The 13,200-nt window shown below is 41.5% G+C and overlaps 1 protein-coding gene across 1 annotated transcript; it reads right to left on the reverse strand.

Moving 5' to 3' along the window:
• Positions 1–420: 420 nt before the first annotated feature.
• On the reverse strand, positions 421–3,696 carry LOC123843025 (histone H2B type 1-C/E/F/G/I). The gene is made up of 2 exons (XM_064598475.1): positions 3,045–3,696; positions 421–2,501 (listed from the first exon to the last, which is right to left on the reverse strand). Exon 1 carries the CDS (start codon positions 3,532–3,534, stop codon positions 3,154–3,156), a length of 381 nt encoding a protein of 126 aa, XP_064454545.1. The 5' UTR covers positions 3,535–3,696; the 3' UTR covers positions 421–2,501; positions 3,045–3,153.
• Positions 3,697–13,200: the final 9,504 nt, after the last annotated feature.

A 13,200-nucleotide genomic window follows, 5' to 3' on the forward strand; every position in this document is an offset into this window, starting at 1 on the left:
CCACCATCGATCATACATGATGACCCAAGAGAAGGGGAACAACGTAGTGGGGACACTTCGAGCTCAGGTAAGAGGGAATACTCCTGAAGCTGTCCCCCAAATCTGGGTTATTCTTTATTACTTATAATCAGATTTTCCAGAGAGATCCATTTACCATATGCAAAGGTCACTGTCTGTTCTCATCTCAATAGCCATCACAGCAGGCTGTCTGCGATCTCCTTCCTGAAACACTATTTTTTTGACTTTTGTGACTCTACTCCCCTGGTTTTCTTCCTCACTATTTGGCTGCCTTCTTTCTCTCTCTAAAGTTTGGAGCGCTTCCTTATTCTTTCTGCATGGGTAAATGCCTGTTTCAATGTGTGCCAACAATAAAATTTCTATTTTCAAACTCTCCAAAATTTCTATGTTCAGTCCCCAAGTTGTTCTGATTTCCAGACTACATGTACAACAACGCACTTGACCCTCCGATGGAATGCTTAAGGGGATTTAAACATTGTCATATCCCAGCCTCTGAAACCTCATCCTGTCCTATAATTCTGCACCATTCATCCAAGAATTTCAGCAGCGCTTGTAAGGTGTGGGTAAGCATACAACCTGGAGACACATTGTCTGGCTTTAGCCTCAGCTCCACACCTTGCTCATCCCTAGTCAACTAGAAGACAGAATAGTTGTGTCTAGATACTGTGGATGTTGACAGGACGAAGTGAGCTAGCCTTTGGAAAGGGTTTGGCACAATCTCTTAAACACATGTAAAATGCTCAGTAAATGTCAGCTACATGTCTCTTCACCCATGAAACCCGGTTCATAAAGAAATTCTTTGGACTTTCTCTTCCCAGAGGACTTATAATAATTTCACCAGGATTATTGCAATAACCTTTCCATTCTTTCTTCTGCTTGTTTTTATCTTTAATCCCACAAATACCATTTTCCACACAGCAGCCTGAGTGCTTTCAAATTCTAAGAGTTTCTCAGGACACAATAAAAATCTGGATGCCTTCTTTGGCCCATAAGGTCCAACATGTTCAGGCATCCATTTAAGCCCCAGCCCTGTCTCTTACTTAACACCTTACCTTTGCTTACAAGGCTTCCAGCTCACAGCACTTCCAACCTTGAGCACAAACTCCTCCCTGCCCTAGAGCTTTGTTGTACCATCAGTCCCTTGGCCTGGAATTTGTATCCCCAAATGAGGGTCGTTGGTTCCCTCATCAGGAGCATCACCTAGTCAGCATCAGGGCACCTGTTTTAGTTCCAATAATTTCATAGCAGTGAGAACTCCTATTTGAAATGAGGGAGTTGAGGAATCAGTGTGTCTATGATCTCTCCTCTCCCACTAGGATCTCAGCCCCTGAGAGCAGTCTCTTGTCTGTCATGCTTACTGCTCTAGCTTAATGCCTCACACAGAGGAAATCATCAGTATTTGACAAAAAAGGCATTGCTTCAACTGTCCTCTGATTTTTCTTTCTTCATTTTTAAAAAATGATTTTATTTATTTATTAGAGAGGGAGTGGGGGGGGCAGAGAGAGAGGGCAAAGCAGACTTCCTGCTGAGCAGGGAGCCCAAAGCGGGGCTCCATCCCAGGACCCTGAGATCATGACCTGAGCCGAAGGCAGACACTTAACCGACTGAGCGGCCCAGGTGCGCCTGGCTTTGCTTTCCTCATATCCCATAACCTCATCTTTACCACCAGAGAGAAACGTCCACACAGGAAGGGGCTTTGGTTAGCTTGTTCTCCATGTATCAGACGTTCTCGAAGCTTAGTAGCCAGAAGCAGCATTTTTATCTGTGGGAACTTGTTAGAAAGCCAAGTTCCCAGATTTCCCCCAGAGGTGATGAGACAGAAACCCTGGGAGTGGGGCAGCAAGCTGTCCTCTAACAAGCCTCCAGGTGATTTCGATGCACACTCAGAAGCACTGCTCCGTATTCTCAGGACATGATTCCGTGCTTGCCACTTGAGTATGAATGAACCAGATGGATGCTCCTTTCTGCCCAGAAGGCCCGGGTATCAGGCAGGGAGGGCCACTTCCCCTCCTTCTTTCTAAGAGCCTCAGTTTCGTTCCAGTCTCCCCCTCCTCGTTGCCTTGTGCTCCAGGGAAGGCCGACTTTCTCTCTAGTCCCAGGGATCAGGTCCTGATTCTACCACACTAGTCCTGAGGGTCCCAGCCTCTTAGTAATGATTAGTTTGGGGCCGGGAATACAGCCAGTTCTTTGTGGCTCTGAGAGTCTGTAACAGTGCAGATCAGCTTCCCCAATAACGTTTTGTTAGAGCTGAAAAGTGAGTTGTTGATTTAAGAAAACTGTGTGTGTGTGTTGGGGACAAAGGTAGAATCGGGCATTTCAGGAAGAGAATATTTGCAAAGGCTTGGAGGCTGGAGAGGTCTCTGGGAGATCACTGAGGCGGGAGGAGACTGTGGCGGGTCATCTGCGAGTCAGGCGGGAGAGGGGGAGACGAATGCATTCTTCACTAACAACCAAGTGTAGTGACGATCGCCTTTTCAGGGCAGCTTAAGAAGGAAAGCGACAAGGCACGATGAACAAGTGGTCAGAACCTCAGTGTCCTTCCCGGAGAGCTGCAGCCGCCAGCACACATTTTAAAGACCGTAACAGACGCTCAGCCAGGGCTCTAACGGCCCCGGGAAGCGGGCGGGCGAGGGGGAGGGGAGGATCGCAGCGACACAAAGAACCCGGGGCGCGAGCCTGGCGGCACCGGAAGCCAAAGTCCCGCTTTTCGCCGGCGGGCTTTTCAAATGTCACGCTGGCTGCGTACACTCCGTAGGGGGACACTCGGCAAAAGGCGGAGCCCGGACACTCCGCGGCCGTTTTAGGAGCTTCTAGAGTCGGCGCCAGCAGCCAGCGCGCCCGAGGAAACGTTCGCGAAGGGGCGCAGGAGCCCCGCGGGCTGGGGGAGAGAGCGCTCGCCGGCCCGGTGCGCGTTCGTTCCCGCGCCTGGGGCCCTCGCCACGCACCGGTCACGGCTGTCAGAGCCACAGGCAGGGAGCGTCGCCCCCGAGAACGGGCGACCGAGTCCCCAGGGTCTCCCCACTAACCTGAGTGAACGCCAAGCCCAGGCCGCAGCGCGCGGCAGTGCGCAGCTCTGCTGGTGAAACTATGTGGCTCTGAAAAGAGCCTTTGGGTTGCGGTCGGCTGCAGGCGGGCTCACTTGGAGCTGGTGTACTTGGTGACGGCCTTGGTGCCCTCGGACACGGCGTGCTTGGCCAGCTCCCCGGGCAGCAGCAGGCGCACGGCCGTCTGGATCTCCCGCGACGTGATGGTCGAGCGCTTGTTGTAATGCGCCAGGCGGGACGCCTCGCCCGCGATGCGCTCGAAGATGTCGTTGACGAACGAGTTCATGATGCCCATGGCCTTGGACGAGATGCCCGTGTCGGGGTGCACCTGCTTCAGCACCTTGTACACGTACACCGAGTAGCTCTCCTTGCGGCTGCGCTTGCGCTTCTTGCCGTCCTTCTTCTGCGCCTTGGTCACCGCCTTCTTGGACCCCTTCTTCGGGGCCGGGGCCGACTTGGCGGGCTCGGGCATCCTGACTGCGCTTTCTCCTGGCAGAACAGAAAATGGAGTCCGCCTCCGGGTCCTGCCTATTTGTAGGCAACCCTATGCAAATGAGGAATGCGCTTTGCGACCGCTGATTCGTCGACTAGTGGTGTGGTCTGCAGGCTTATGATTGGCTCGAGCTCTACTCTCCCATTGGTCATAGCCTGAGAGCAGTTTCCCCAGATCAGCCTGGAGGCTTTAGTCTAGTTGAAGTTTTTATGAAAAGAAGTTCTGATTAGTAATAGCAATGCGGATTAATTTGTGGATTAATTTTCAATATTAGAAATTACGTTCTCTTGTGTTTTGAAATGCCAGGGAGGTATCCTGGTGTATAACATGTTCAGTTTATTTTATATTGTAGTGATTCAGGACCGGCCACTGCCCTTTTAATGTGCCTCTTTAGAATGTGCGTTATTTTGAGTTGAAGGCACTTGACACCCTGCAGACTCAAGAAATTTTTATCCCTCTCTTAACCATAGAGAAGAATCTAAATTTGGGGGGGGTCTTCTCTGAATAAGGGTTACTAACAGAGATAAATTTTATCTGAGTGACCCATCTCTATGGCAGGGCAGTCATCTAATTACCAAACATCGGCTCTTCTCTTTGCCATATGACGTCCATTCTTTTCCTCTGAAATCTCAAACTCCCACTCTCCTTCCCCTAGTTTAGAATCACATATATATACCTCATTTTGTTTGTCTTGGGAATTTCCATGTCTTTGTGGATTCCCTGTATGTACAGTATAAAGTTGGTTTTCTCTCGTTAATTTTTTAATGTCAAGCTTCAAGGAGCTTTGAGGGGACAGGAATGCTTGCTCCCCAACAGTTGGCATAGTTGGCAGGATACTTTAACTCAGTGGATACTGCTTGCCCCAGACACTGCAGCAGCTTAGAGACCCTGGGACATCTGCCACATAGCTGGCAGCAGGTAAGATTTACCCTGTCAGCCTCTTCCAATCTCTGTGGAATCTGATGGAGCAAGTGTGGTGAGAGTTCTTTTCTCTCTTTCTAAATTTAGATTAGCAGGAGAAAATATTTGTGGAACTAGTTCCTTGGGCTAAGTGACTGCTTAATTTGGCGGAGTACTCTTTAGTAACTAACTGATCCTTTTTCTCCCATATATGTTCTCTGTTTTCCTTTGCGTCTTCTGTGTTTTTTGTGGTCTGTTGCTAAGGGACTTCTTGGAAGCCAATGCCCCATAATTTGTGGGCATGGGTTGAGCACTTGAAAGCTGTTAGAGAGCTGGCTAGCTCAGGAAGACTCCCAAGATAGGATACGCAGGTCACGGAAAGGGTTATATTGACACTAGGTCACCCCCAACCTCAAGTAAACTTCCGTGAAGTTAGTGCACTATAAAACAACACGCAGTCCCGACCCCACAGCAAATACCTCCTGGGTATCAGTGTGGTTCCAGGAGACCCAAGGCTTAAATCTGTTAATATTTTCCTTTTGTCTTGTTCTATGTCCTAAGAGCTTGGCTTTTGACTAATGTGAATATTCTCTTTGGTCTCCACCATCTGGAGGGTGCACTTACCAGGGTGCACTTTGATGGCCAGTCTAATAGATTGGGGATCAGATTTTCTCTCTGTCCAGCTGTGTCACCTCTCAGGGTGCTTGTCATGAGAGGTTCCAGCCCATAGGAATCTTTGTTGTTTCAACATTCCTTGCTTGTTGGTGCTGGAAAGTCCCATTCCAGAAGCGCCCACCTGGTATCATAGATTAGTGGGTGTGTGACTGGAGATGTGTCACATTTTCGTGCGACACCAGAGACATTCATTATACCATCCTTACCATCTGTGCAATGAAAGCTTTTGCTTTCTTAGACCAATTTCATAAGTAAAATTTTGGAATGGTGGAGGGTGTGGGCTGAATCATCTGTGCCCTCTCTGGACACCTACTGTGTCTTTGGTTAAGCCATTAAAAGGCTTATTGGTTTAAATCACTATTAATAGATCCTACTTATCAATGGTGACACAATGGATCCTTTATTTATTTTTACAATGGGTCCTTTAAATTGGCTGTATTTAATATATATATTATATATATATATATATAATAAGGAGCTCTCAGTTGTTTTATAATGGCTCACCTTAGGGACTCCATTGACAAGATAAAAGAACAGAAATCAGACACAAGACAAAAAGAAATGTCCACAACCAATGTAAATTCTCATTAAAATTTGGCTGCATCTGCCTATTTTAATTCCTCTTTCCTACAAGATCTACAGAGATCACTCTGGCCTAATCTCTAGGTTCAAAGTATATAGGTTGCTCAGGTAAATGCTGAAAGCCAGAAAAAGAGTTTAACAAAAGCAGCAGGAGACTAGCAATAAGGGTCGCTTTGCTCCTGCCTGCCTGGGCTCTGTAGTCAGCTTCTGCCAAGCCTCAAGCATTCCTATACAATGCCCTTTGCAGGAGTATCCTAGAACCACTGCCCTCCCTGCCCTCCCCGCACCCATAACACAACAACAAAATCGTGTCTCCCTGCACAACAGCAGAGCTTTTAAATTATAAAGCCCCTTTACCTCTACTTTCAAAAGATCCTACCAAATTTAGAGAGGAATTAGAAAGATTACTTGACTATATTCACAACTTTGCCTTCTGAGGAAATATATAACCAAAATATCACCTAGGCCATCCTATAAATGATTTGCAAAATGCCAATATTTAAGAGCTAAAAGAAGCCAAGTTTAAATTGTGTACCCAGAAAAAGAAGGCTTTTGTTAAAATGCTTTAGATAGACTTTACAAAGGTATAAATATTTTGGTTTCCGTTCTAGTTAAAATTTTCTGTGATATAAAGAAGCAAATTCAGTTAAAAAGATGGGCCAATCCCTTGATATTCAGACTATAATCCAGTTCTTCTGTCCTTATTTTACAAATCTCTATAAAAAATCTCTACAACTCTAGAAACAAGTTAAAGCCCTCCTATCTTTACCAATCTCCAAACCTTGCATATTCCTTTCAAGATGTTTGTGGATACTATTTAAAAAAATAGGATATTGGAACAAAATTGTTCTGGATTTTAAAAGGGGGGGGAGTAAGTTTCTAAATGGCAATTACCCTGAAACTCTAGGAAAAAATGTCTTTGCTTTCTTTCTCTGTCCCTTGAAATTATAAATCTTATCATGTCTTTGAAATGTAAACACATCCCACAATCTCCTGAGACTGAATTTAGAATAGAAAAGAAAAGGGGGTGGAGGGGCTGGGGGCGTGGGGGAGTAGGTGAGGGTGGGCGGAGAAAGAGGGCTTTTTAAAGTGCAAACTTCTGTAAGGGCTTTTATGCCTAGACTACTGCACCTACAATAACATGCAGAAATGCTCCAAATATGCACCTTCGAGAAAACTTACATACACTCTCCTTGCCTTTTTTTTTTTTTTTAAGATTTTATTTATTTATTTGACATTGAGAGAGATAGTGAGAGAGGGAACACAAGCAGGGGGAGTGGGGAAGTGGGGGAGGGAGAAACAGACTCCCCGCGGGAGTAGGGAGCGGGACGCGAGGCTCGATCCGAGACCCTGGATCATGACTTGAGCTGAAGGCAGACGCTTAACGACTGAGCCACCCAGGCACCCCTCTGATTTTGATATAAATTTTCTACTTCCATCTTCTCTACGATCCAGGAGCCAGTCTTTTTGACATGCAAACTTTAGGGAAAGGTTTTTCATAAAAGTAGATAGATAGATGGAACTATTTAAAAATTGGGCCTCGGGGTGCCTGGGTGGCTCAGTTGGTTAAGTGTCTGACTCTTGATTTTAGCTCAGGTCATGATCTCAGGGTCGTGATTTTGAGTCTGGCATTGGGCTCTGAGCTCAGTGTGGAGTCTGTTTGAGATTCTCTCCCTCCGTCTCCCTCTGCCCCTCCTAACGCTTGATCTCTCTAAAATAAATACATAAATCTTAAAAAAAAAAAAATTGAGCCTATAATGTCCTCTCCACAAATATCCAAATTTTGTTTATATCTTATCTGTATTTTGTGGTTTGAGTGTGTCCATGTATGTTTTAATGTGAGATATTTTCTCTACCTCTGGATGGTATTGCTATAATTAATACGTAGAAGAACTCTATTTAGTTTGTTTGAAGGCACATGCTTATAAAGATTGGGCATTCTAACATCCAGAAAGTTAGAAACTAATCCAAATCTTTTTAAAATTCATGTAATCTGGGAAAATATTTGGTATTAAAGCTAAATTAAGTTTGTTGGTTTAATTAAAATGGACATGTTTTTAGAATTATCACCATTAAACATAAAATTTTTATTCTGCTTTTGTTTACTAAAAGTCAAATAAGTTCAGGGTATTTCTGTTGCAAAATTTGTCAGAAAGAAAAAAGCTTAGAATAATGGTTGATTCTGTCTAATGCCTCATGATGTTTTTGTGGGTAGAATAAAATAAAATAAAAAGTTTTGTAGGTAAACTTGTAAATAGCTTCCAAAGTCTTTGGAAAGCTAAAATTTTATAGTTTTGCTAAGTCAAATGATGAGTAAAGTTAAGCTTGTTGATAATCTAGATCTCTTCTGAATAAAATAATGAAACATTAAGTACTGAACATGTTTATCTATTTTTGTTTTATTACAGAGAAACTAAAGATGAATTTGGGTCTGTTAATAAACATATTTTATGCTTTACTGAAAGATTGTATTATAAAAAATACATGTTTCTAAAAATAATGAAACAGATTCATAAATTTGCCAACCTGAAGAGTTCTGTTGTAACAGTTCACAATTGCTTACTAGTTTTCACTAGAAATTAAGGTTTTTAAGTATTAAGAATTTTAAGAAATGTAATTAAGACTACTGGAAATAACAACTCTATGTGAGGAAAGTAAGATATGCGTTTTTGGCAAGAAGAAATATGAGTAATAAAACTACATACTTGTTGAGGGAAAAGCAAGTGTTAAAGCAAGACTGGTTATTTTAGAGGGAAAATTTAGGTCAAAATCTGAGTATTAAATAAAGAAATTTGTAGGTTTATGGACAAAGACTCTTTGGAAAGAAACTTTATGTGTGGTCAATACTCACTGAGATTAAGATAAATTCAAATAAGTAAATAAGTTTTAATACCAAAAATACACTGGTGCAAAGTTTTTGTTTTCTCTTTGTTGAAAGTACAAAGTTTTCTTAAACTATTGCTCTGCCCTTCATGAGAAATTGTAAACAAAATTTTTTCTGTACCTTTTATCTGCCTTAAAAAAAACAATGATTCTAAGTTTGCCAAAATAATTTCTGTTTATTGGGTCTTTGATTACTTAAGAAAATAGAGCCTTAATATTGAAAGAGCTAAATTTTATTCACAACTATGTAACTTTCTGTATTTGCCTCTGATTGCTTTTCTTGTTGGTTTGATTAAATGGATAATTAATACTGTTTCATAATGATTGTGATCCTATTTAATCAAATGTTCAAACCTTGTGGGTTTTTTGGACATACTTCCGACAATCAAATTCTAAAATGAAGTCTTTTGACCAGAATCTAAGTGAAATTTCCCACTAGGCCCCAGAAACATTAAAAAAAAAATTTTTTTTGTGAGCAATAAAACTAAATAGGCTTATTTGGTATGTGAAATTACATGGGAAGCATTGTCAATGACGTGATATTAAACCCTGTTAGGTTATATTTATGTACATCTGTTATCTAAAATTATGTGAGACTCCTAGAAATCTGATGTCTTGATATGTTATTATCTTGAAGTGTTGTATGTCACAAAAATAACCAAATTTCCTTGTCAGTTGCATTGTAATGAGCTCTAATCAGATCCTTCACCATGGCCATTTTTAAGTCTTTTATCATTTACAGTCATATTTTTACTCAGCTGCCTCTATAAAAGTTTCCTGCAAATGTGCTTCATCTTTAGTGACACTCATGGAAAAAATTCTGACTACAGGTTTCTGGTAACCTTAAGACCATAAAACTGAACTACATTGGGGTGCCTGGGTGGCTCAGTTGGTTAAGCGTCCAACTCTTGATTTTGGCTCATGATCTTGGGGTCATGAGAAGGAGCCCCACTTTGGGCTCTGCACTGGGCGTGGAACCTGCTTAAGATTCTCTCTCTCCCTCTGCCCACCCCCCTCACACTCTCTCTCTAAACAAACAAACAAAACCCAAAAGCTGAACTATGTAAGAATTTCCAGAACTAGTGGAAAAGTTGTATTCAAACAGAACAAGAATAACATAGGATTGAATGAATTGAGGAAGATAGTTATACTTTTTATGAGTTTTTATTTCAAACATTACTGACTTTTAAAAAATGTTTCACTTTTTCCAGATTTAAGAAAACCTTTACTCTTAAGCTAACTGACTTAGAGCAGTTTGACAAAATACACCTTTGTGAACAAATTTAAAAATGTCTCATTTCACACTAATGAGGTAATGTATGGTGATTAACATAACATAATGAAATAAAAAATAATGTATTGTTTCTCCCTACCTGAATGCTCCAGAAGATTTGTGAGAATTCTTATATTTTTATGGCAATTTATTTATTTGCATAAGTTCAATAAACATTTGTTCTCCTTATGACAGGACATAATTGGAAACAATAATTATATTACCAAGGCTTTGACTGAATGTCATATTTGAGAGACATGCAAAGACTCAGTTATGACCAGACAGCTTTAAGGAACTAAGGTTGAGTTTATGGAGCCAATAAAGCTCCTTGGATATATCACCCTGATACCTTGCTTTCAGAATTCCAAACAACCTTACTAGGTGAGTAGAGGTTACTTCCTGGCAGGTGCAGGAACCACAGGATATTTTGGGGACCTCGAGAAGAGAGGAACTCACCCAAATGTGTAGGTATTGCAGGTCAAGTCTGATGGGAAGGATTTGGCTTGGCTTCTGGCCTTGAGAGGCTATTAAAAATTCTACCTAGAGATTCCTTTGAAAAGTTCCAGCAATGCAGGTATTAAAAAGTCTATAGGGTCAACCATGGTCTTGCTGCACTTATATAACCAGGCCAAGATTTTTTGAAACTGAAAAACTTATTTTGCAAACAAAATACTGTTAATATAGCTATCTTTGGTAAGAATGAGGGTGAGTAGAGAGAGAAAATAGGTTTCAATAAAGCATCTTTGTAGATATAAGATTTTAATACTATTCATTATAAGCTGAACTAGATTGGGAATTCTTCTAGTGTCCCCCAATGCCTGGCTACAAGTCTCCAAACTAACATTTTGATTTTTCTTCCATCTTTCTGACTTCGAATCCTCTGAGAACTAAAACTTCCCTTCCTCCTGGAGCCCTGGCAAACCAAGTATAAATGACTGGTGTAAAGAAACTGCCCTAAGAGCTCATGAATAGACAATCTTTGTCCTGTTGCTCTATGGGCCACTCAAAAGATCACCAGAGACATCTGAATGACTATCTAAGAAAATCTGTCAGGTTGCCAGTACCTGCCCTCACTCTAGTTGAAGATGCTTCAGATCCGACATCTAGAAGTCTTCTCAACTGGCTATCCCGAGACTCAAAAACTGGGTTAACATTTGATCCAATCGTTAATCATTGCTTTTCTTTTGCTTCCATAGAAATGCCTCTTATTTATTCCCTGAGTACTTGAACCAGAGGCCTAACTCAGAGAATACATCTGGATTATTGCCTCCTGAAATGAGTTTGACTAAACTGAACTACTGTCAGGGCTAAGGGACTAGATCAATGAGATGAAACAACCCACCTGCTCAACTCTTAATATGTGAAACTCCCAATGGAGTTTCAGATGGGGAAACTGAAGGGGCTCAGGACAGTCCCCCCCCGCCCCACGCCCCAATGTGCCGCTTGGCATGTGGATTATTTTCAGCTAAAGGCACTTGATACCCAGCAGTCTCAAGAAAACTTTTGTCTCTCCCTTAACCAAACAGAAGACTCTAAATTGGTGGTCTCTCCTAGAATAAGGTTTATTAACAGAGATAAATTTTATCCGAGTGACCCATTTGTATGGTAGGGCAAACATCTAATTACCAAACATCTGCTCTTCTTATCCCCCTGTGAATTATTTCCCTCCCTCTGAAGTCCGAGACCCTTCCCTCCGTCTCCTTAGTTCAGAATAACATATGTTCCTTATTTTGCCTGACTGTCTTTGAAATGTCTATGTCTATGTGGATTCCCCATAATGTACAGTATTAAATTTAATTTTCAACTGTTAATCTGTCCCATATCAATTTTATTTTTAGTCCAGCTAAAAGGAACTTGAAGTGCAGAGGAATTCTTTCTCCCTGACATTAGATGTCTGGAATATGTACAATATTTTATCTTTTTATGCTTCTTTTTCTATAAATCAAAAAAGTGTGTATAATACAAAATATATTAGATGGTGTACCTCTTGAATCTGAAAACAAATCATGCATGCATTTAAAAAATAATAATAAAGAAAAAATAAGGATGAGGGGAAAATATGCCTAGAAAATGGTACCACAAGACAGCAAGTATAGCAGTATTAATATTAAACAAATTTTAAGGCTCAAAGTATTAATGGGGATAGAGAGGTGCACTGTAAGGACTTTTGTTCCAGTGTGGACAACAAGATATTCTGGAAAGCCATCCTGAAGCAAAATAGCTAAGGACTCAATAAACAACAAACAAACCCTAGCACATCATGGCCCAGACAACAAGAAACCAAAGAAAACCCTCAAATCTCCCAGAACAATACACACCTAGGAGCTGAAGCCTGACTACTAAACACAGCAGATTGGGTTCATTGGGGGCAAATGTCATTAAGATTCTGCACTTTGTCACTTAATGGCAGCCTCTTGGGGAAAAGAGGGTTCTAGGCCTTTCAACTGAACTGGAGACACCTAGCATAGAGCCAGGGCTCTTGAGAAAGTTTAGGCTTGAGAAAAAAAAAAAAGTCTAGCATAGATTTCTAAGAAACCTGTTTGTCTCAGAAGTGGCGCTATGGAGAAGGGCAAAGGAAATTTACAAGGGTTTTTCCAAAGACCTAGAGTCTAGACTTTTAGTGAAAGCTTCCTGAAATTAAAGAGCCCTGGGCGCCCTCTGCTGCCTCATGGAGGCAAGCTTAAACTTCTTCAAGAAGGAAGCATCTTTAACCCGTTATTGGGTTACACACCAATTATTTATTATTTATCATCTCTCCAACTATTCATGCATTCATTGTTTATTGAGCACATATTACCTGCCAGGCATTCTCCTAGCAATTTGGGGTGTCCAAATATACACTCATAATAAATGTGACCTAATTGAGGAAGAAACCACACTATGAAGACTTAGGCTTCCAAATAAAAAAGAGATCCCGCCCCTCAGAAAAATATTTCAGATATTGAAATTATCAGATAGACACTATGAAATACCTATTGAAAGTTTAAAGGAGTAAAAATGGAATAATACGAGCAAAAAGCAAGGGACATTCAAAATTAGGCCCATTTTTAAAACTAATGAAATAGAACTTCTGGAGATGAGAATTATAATCCATAATGACAAATAAAAGTCCAGTGATACGATGTAACATTCAGGGCCCTGACGCGCCTGACCACACAGCTACTATGTATCGCAGGAACTGCCAGGATCAGAACTTCATGTTTACAACTGTAGGGCAGCTTTCAGTGTCCGACTCTTAGAATTTCATATACCAACCAAGGAAGATGCTTATGGTTATAGAAAACTGAACAACACGATAAACATACTTCATCTGTGACTTCTGCACTTAACGC

The sequence above is a fragment of the Mirounga angustirostris genome, unplaced genomic scaffold (genome assembly GCF_029215605.1).
Source record: "Mirounga angustirostris isolate CCGP_5_RB_7025 unplaced genomic scaffold, mMirAng1.0.hap1 SCAF_8, whole genome shotgun sequence".
Classification (NCBI taxonomy): Eukaryota; Metazoa; Chordata; class Mammalia; order Carnivora; family Phocidae; genus Mirounga; species Mirounga angustirostris.

Coding starts and splice junctions, on each gene's coding strand:
- LOC123843025 (XM_064598475.1), bottom strand. CDS start 3,534: ATGCCCGAGCCCGCCAAGTCGGCCCCGGCCCCGAAGAAGGGGTCCAAG.